At 40.6% G+C, this 7,685-nt stretch overlaps 1 protein-coding gene across 1 annotated transcript in view; it reads right to left on the minus strand.

The window, feature by feature from the left end:
* Positions 1-7,685, minus strand: part of RYR3 (ryanodine receptor 3) — a 663,207-nt gene that overhangs the window by 170,416 nt on the left and 485,106 nt on the right. The window contains 3 exon segments of the mRNA XM_075065483.1: positions 4,257-4,378; positions 6,818-6,885; positions 7,225-7,340. Coding sequence (XP_074921584.1) covers positions 4,257-4,378; positions 6,818-6,885; positions 7,225-7,340 — 306 coding nt within the window.

A 7,685-nucleotide genomic window follows, 5' to 3' on the forward strand; every position in this document is an offset into this window, starting at 1 on the left:
TCAACGGTACCCAGCAAATGTTGAACCACCGGGAAGGAGAGAGCAGGAAGGAAGGGGAGATGGCAGCACATGGCTGCTTCAGAGCCTTGTTGGCAGGGAGGTGGGATAGGGACAGAATATGGAACAAGGGCTCAAAGGGGAATAGGCCAGATGAATAGGAAGGAGAAACAGAAGACCTACGGGAGTATAATGGGAAAGAGGAGTAGAATAGAGGAATATGTTCCAGGACTCTCTCCAAACAGTTCCCAATGCTCCAGACTTCTACTACCTCCCAATAACATCCTACTAGGATGGCCCCAGTCCTCTCCCTCAGTCTTGAATGACCCTCCAGGCTGCCCCAAAGGTCATCAGTCCATTGAAACGTGTCATGGTAAGTCTATTATAATGATGGGGACAGCTGAGAGCTGTCTCTGTGTGTAGGTTGTCTAACACTTCCCATTATAAAAAGATTCTTGTGACCTTTTTCTGAAAAATTATTGAACAGCTTCCTCATTCCCTGAGCACTGTCCATCCTGTGTACCTGCAACCTAAATTTTGGCAGTCTAGCTTATCAATGAAACTTAAATAATGTTCTTTTAGTGTAGTTTTTATATCTAATATTTTTATATTTCATTAATGGCTGATAAAAATAAGATCATCATCTGTAGCTTCATTGAAAATGGGGCTGAGAGTTCAATTGCTGTGACAAAATTGGGGCATAATAGTAAAATGTTTGAGAATTACTGCTGTAACAGTCTTGCACCTGGCAGGGAGATGGACTAGATGATCTTGTTGGATTTTCTATCGCTAAATTCTGATTCATGTAATGGCTGGATGAGGAAATGTTCATATTAAACAATTTCACTTTAAGTTTCTTCTTATATTCCACTTCTGCCTCAATTTGGCTACGCAGCTGCTATCCCCCATGCTGCATCCTCTTTCACAAAAGTATTCCACATTCCAAGGCCTGGCTGTATCCTTTCAACGTGTGATATTTTAATCAATATTTTACTTTTGCAGCTGAAGCCCCATGCAAAGCGAAATAAAGAGTTACTTTCTTGCCATGGCTTTAAATCTAGGTATTATGGTACGTCAGGATTTGGATACAAACAATAGAAATATTTAATATCCATATGTAGAGCCTTCAGGCCCAGAACATCAGAGGGGTACTGTTAAGTGAACAGGTTGATGTTTAGTGTTTTATAGAATTTTCACATATCATTTTCATCCTCATTTGCAATTTCTCTATTAAGAATAGAAATTATGAGATTAATTTGAAAATATTTTCACTGATATTTTCCAATTTTCGCTAATCATGGAGGTTACACTGTTGGTTCTATTCTTAAGGCTGAGTTTTGTGCTTAAAGCAAGAATTCAACCACTTTGGTACATATGACAAATTCAGCTCCTCTCCAAAATTACAGTATTCACTCTGAACACAGAATGAATTTTCTGAGAAATGACAAGTGAATTGGTTAATTAGTTTATGAGTTAAAATAAATGGATCCTTTCAGAAATGAAGCACCCATTGTCTGACAGTTTCTTTATCCCGAATAATCTTAATAAAGGAATAAAAGACACTTGAAACTGCTCTTGTAATTAAACTCACCAAAAAACTTGTGAGCAAGCTACATTTGAAGACTGTTTTAGTATTAATGGTAACTTTTTCACATTATTCTTCACAATTAAAAGTTTCTCCTTCAGCAGGGACTGACAAATTATTATAGAGACCTCCATGTAGAACTGTGCTCTTTCAAAGTTGCCATCTGTCACTGTTCTCAGTGGGGCTGTGATCATAGCTTGACCACAGTTAGGCAGCCATTTTGAGAAGAATGTCTATTTCCCATTTTTCTTAATGGGCACACTGTATCCAAGCAATTTACCTGCTCCACAACTGGGGCTCTTTGCATGGGTCTGTGCTGCCTTTCACTTCTACAAATCCTACAGTGACTCTAGCCCATAGCTTCAGTGTTTTGAAAGGTATTTCAACCATATTTGGTTCCAATTACACTGATTTGCAATGGATGAAATTCATCTCAGCCCCATACTGAGGCTTGGAGTTGCTGTTGGAAGAGAGGCAGGAAGTTAGACCATGGAAGGGTGGCTTCCAGACACCCTGTGTGAGGCGGAAAGCATCTCCACACCAACCCACTAGGTATGTGCATATGCGACATAATATCTATATGTGCATTCTGTGGCTTCAATGTTTCCCTCAAGTGGATGGAGTCAGTAGGCAACTGAGGCTAAGGGAACTGGCCCTGTTTAGTCTGCAGAAGAGAACAGTGAGAGGGGATTTGATAGCAGCCTTCAACTACCTGAAGGGCAATTCCAAAGAGGATGGAGCTAGGCTGTTCTCAGCGGTGGCAGATAATAGAATGAGGAGCACTGGTCTCAAATTGCAGTGGGGGAGGTCTAGATTGGATATGAGGAAACACTATTTCACTAGGAGGGTAGTGGAGCACTGGAATGGGTTACCTAGCGAGGTGGTGGAATCTCCATCCTTTAAGGTTTTTAAGGCCCGACTTGACAAAGTCCTGGCTGGGATGATTTAGTTGGTGTTGGTCCTGCTTTGAGCAGGGGATTGGACTAGATGACCTCCTGAGGTCTCTTCCAACCCTAATCTTCTATGATTATATGATTCTATGGGGAGGAAGCAGTGTGCTGAAGACCTGAACTCTGCCCTAGTCTGAGATGGATGGATTTTCCTACTCACTTCCCCTACACTTCACTCATATTAGAGCCAACTTTCTTGAGTTCATGTGGATGAAGTAAGTTTCAGCCAGTATCAATATCTTCTAGCTTCTTAGAATTATTGCTACTGTTCAAGTCGGATTTCTGATAGATAAGAGTAAAGCCATGTTACTTTATTTTTTTTCAATATTGTGGGATTCATTTTGAAAGGTCCAAAATTCATAATTAAATGTCACCCATACACAGGAACATTTTACACAAGACTTTTCCCATTTTTTATCTTCTTAAGTTTTTTATCTCCTTTCTGATGTTGGCATCCAGAGGATCTTTTGAAAGGGCAAACAGAAGAGCAGGGGAAAGAGCACAAACCTTTTTCACTACTAAGGCTGTTCAATCATAGCCATTAGCTGTAACTGAGGTTTTGGACTGTTTCCTAGATTTGTCCTCTTCACTTCCCACAACAGACACATTTTTAACTTTTTTTAAAATTTACAATCTTAGGGTAGGTCTTCACTAGCAACATTAAAGTGATGATGCTGTAAAAAAAACCCACCCCCATTAGGGGAGTAGCTTTTCACACCCCTGAGCAAGAAAGTTTGTGCTGTAAAGTGGCAGTGTAGACAAGGCTTTAGAGCCTGAAGTTCCCTTTTCAGTAACCAAACTGATACGTAAAAACAGCAGCAGTGTAAACTTCTTATTTGCCTACACTATCTTCCAGAGGGTAGAATTCAAAGAGTGAGAGGACAGTCAGTATACATGACTATTCTGAGAGGTGCTGGGGCCCTTAATTCCGACTGCCTTCAGTGGAATCAGAAGGCACTTAGCACCTTGCCTTTCTGCTGACATTTAAAAGTGGTTCCTAGAACCATTTAATAGTGGTGGTTTTCATGCTGTTTATGAAAGAATGGAATAGACATACAACCATCTAACAGTCATCCCATGGCACTGATTTTTGGGTCACCACCAAACTTGTCAAAATGCTTGATAATTTTGTAACATTGTTATTGTAAATATATATAATCTCTACCTGATTAATATTTCACATTTTAAAAATGATTAAAAGCAAATTAAGTTAAGTAAATGATTATAATTAAAAGAAAAGAAATAAAGATGAGGAATACTATTTATTTACTTCCACTCTAGTAAAGGAAGAATCAGCCATTCATGATCTGTTTGAGGAACCTAACTTTTTGCACTTTTTGCCTTTTTTTACATTAAATTTTTATAATCTGGATACAATCTCACAGAGTTGACCTCAGTCTATTACAGGGGTCAGCAACCTTTCACAAGTGGTGTGCTGAGTCTTCATTTATTCACTCTAATTTAAGGTTTCATGTGCCAGTAATACATTTTAACGCTTTTAGAAGGTCTCTTTCTATAAGTCTATAATATATAACTACACTAGTGTTGTAGGTAAAGTAAATAAGATTTTTAAAATGTTTATGAAGCTTCATTTAAAATTAAATTAAAATGCAGAGGCCCCCAGACCGGTGACCAGGACCCGGGCAATGTGCCACTGAAAATCAGCTAGCCTGCCGCCTTTGGCACGTGTGCCATAGGTTGCCTTCCCCTGGTCTATTACTTACCTTGCCAACATTTCTTTTTCCTTATTGGAAGCATATCCACAGCTACTGAGTGACTTAATTGGAGAAGACAGGAAGTACAGCAAGTGATTGGTAAAGTACTGGTCAACTAATGGTAGGAGAACCTAGGGAATACAGACACAAAATATACTTTTATCATCTACACACATTGTTAAGTGTACCAGACAGCATTCCAGTACAGCACAGTCCTTCACACAGACTTTTCATTTTAGGCTTTATATTACAATTGCGTTTTCTAGTTTTAGTCATTAAGATTATAAATGAAAATCTCACATATGACAAATTTACACAAGAGTTAAGCCAAGCAACAAATAGCCTACTCTGAGATGTCAGAGGTATCTTAATGTAAATATATGGGAACCTCTGAAAATAGGGACAGTAGAATATTAACAATACAAGAGATATTGGGATATTATCTCATCAGTTATCTGCTGAGCAAAACCATTAGAATTGCCAGATTGGATCTATCTACTTTACTATGCAGCTCCCAACAATAGCCAGCATCAGTGAGGAAAGTGTACTCTCCATCCGTTTCTGTAATATACTTTACTGTCCAATATGTGTTTCCAATGTTGGCTGTAGCCATGTTGGTCCCAGGATATCAGGTCTGGTCAAAAATGAAGAAGAGCTCTGTGTAGCTTAAAAGCTTATCTCTTATACCAACGGAAGTTGGTCCAATAAAAGATACGACTTCACCCATCTTATCTGTCCAGTACTTGTCAAAGGCCATGGATCTCTAAGGCAGGTCCATGGGGTTGCAGATTGAAAGCATTATCCTGCACCCCCATGCTACAAGGTCAGATAAGGGAACTGCAGCTAGTTCCCCACAACTAGAGGCCACAAGATGACAAGCAGCAGACTGCTGACTGGACACCACATAATATAAAGCTTCCTGTTCTTGCCCCACCCTTTGTCTGAGCACCACGTCTTTTTTAGTCATATTGCTACCCACCCTGAGACCAATCTCCTGCTCCCCAAGTCAGTATTCTGACATGCCTGTACCCCATCCTGCTAAGCCTGTCTCTGAATTTGCCCAATATCAATACTGACCAGCCTGCCCCTGCACTCTCCCTGTTCACTGATTGCCATTCTCCCATGGACTGATATCCCAGCAGCTGAACTTGCCTGCACCCTGGATTATGAAACCTTCGAATGACTAGACCATGCATATTGACACCACCTACCAACTATCTGGCTTCAGATATGGGTTTGAGCCCCATGGCCCTGCTTGCTCATAACAAGCATGAAAATATTATCCCAGAGCAAGACATCTCTTCCTTATCCTAAATGACGATGAGTTTATGTCTCAAAGCATGAGGACTGATAGACCTTGTAACTGCAAATTCAAGTGGATATGCAATTTCTATGCATATAAATACTGAATCCTGTTATAAAAAGCATACTAAGCTATTTGCTTGAATAATATCCTGAGGCAGCAAGTTCCAGAAATTACTTACAAGTTCCACAAAAGAATATTACATTTTATCTGTTATAAATATATTGTCTTTTAATTTCATACTATGTCCCTTATCACTTAGCAAAATAATTTCCAGAAAGAGTGCCTTAAAGCAATACCTCTGGAAATGTCACTTGCACTCTCTGATTCATTACCCAGCTATATATATGGGAAACAGATAGTCCATTACATGCATGGTTCTGTTACATTAACACATGAAGAAAGAACCCGCAGAGCTGGAGCACTGGAGATTCTGTGCTGCTGCTGCTGCATTGCCACTGGAAGCTTAAGTGAGACTCCTACAGGAGGACCATGTGAGGGTGGCTTGGAAGGAAGTACCGCACAGCAGGACCTCATAGCCACCAACTTTTCAAACTGCTTAGGGGTGCTCGACCCCCAGCTCTACCCTAGGTCTCGCTCCCACTCCACCCTTTCCCCTAAGGCCCCATACCTGCCCCTTCCCACCCCCCTCCATCCCCTCCTGCCCAGTTCTGCCCCCTCCCGGAGTATACCATGTCCTTGCTCCTCCCCACCTCCCTGAATGCCCAGAAACAGTAGTTCGCGGCAGGAGGCACCAGGAGGTGCTGATCCACAGGGTCTGCTAGTGAACATGAGGTGTGAGGAGAGCTCGTAGGGAGGCTGCCAATGGGTGCTCTGCACTCACCATTTTTTCCCATGGGTGCTCCAGGGCATGGAGTCGGCGCATATTAGGCCACTGATTGGCTGGCACCAGTATTTAAATCAGGAAGCCATGAAGGGGGGCTGTCTGAGCAACAACACAGACTGCCTGTCTGTTTCTGCTTCAGACACTGCTTGCAATGAACACTAGACTCTGGCTTCCAACCCTTGTTAGTCCTTTGCTCTTCGACTGCTGTCTGCAACCTGGTACCTAATCCTGCCTGCATACTGATGCCTGACTCGATTTGCCCTCTGGACTGTCTTGGACTCTGACCTCCCTGTACCTGAGTCAGACTGACTCCTGCTATGATCATTAGGTCTAACCATCCTTGTCCCAATTGTTACACATACTAAGTTCTGTATAATAGCAGGAGTTTGAGCGCATTCCTTGAAATATTAAGTCACTCACTTTGGCAAAGAATTTAATTTCTTGGTCATGTGGTGACTTCTCTGTTTTTCCACTGGTGACAATGGCTTCTGCAAGGATACAATCAACACAAATGTCAATAAGATTGAGCAAAAATCTAATTGTAAATAACTCCGCAGTCCTTTGAAATAGCCTTACACACTTAATTTTGAAGCAGTACAAGTAAAGCAGTATAGACACTCCAGCTGGCAGGTTCAGCAGATGCAACAAGTATTGCATTAGCATTTTTTTTTAGAATAAATAATAATCAGAATCTTGTGGTATATTTTCTCAAAAGGAACAGAAGTTGTCATATGTGCAACTCAGGATAATGGGTTTATTTTTTCATTGTAAAGTTTAAATATTACCACTTTTATGATGTTCAAAATAAAAACACTTGAGAAACTTACCCAAATGTGCAATGAACTCTTGAGCAGAGTCAACATATTTTAGGATCTTCTTCAAAAACTTAAATGCAAACCTCTTTTCCATTGATGATGCATCCAAATCCATATCTTTCAGACCCCTAGTTCCAAAAGGATATTACAAAAATGTTACAAATTATCAGATAACTATGAAGCTTTCCATGACCTTTTTATTTTATTACCTAATCAAGGTAAATTTTCATAAATTAAAATCCAGCTTTCATAGCAACAAATAGCTTTCCAAAGACCTATTTCTACAGCAGCAGCAGAGAATCCTGCGGCACCTTATAGACTAACAGACGTTTCGGATCATGAGCTTTCGTGGGTGAATACCCACTTCGTCAGATGAATGTAGTGGAAATTTCCAGGGGCAGGTATATATATGCTAGCAAGCAAGCTAGAGATAACGAGGTTAGTTCAATCAGGGAGGATGAGGCCCTGTTCTA

The sequence above is a fragment of the Chelonoidis abingdonii genome, chromosome 4 (genome assembly GCF_003597395.2).
Source record: "Chelonoidis abingdonii isolate Lonesome George chromosome 4, CheloAbing_2.0, whole genome shotgun sequence".
Lineage (NCBI taxonomy): Eukaryota > Metazoa > Chordata > Testudines > Testudinidae > Chelonoidis > Chelonoidis abingdonii.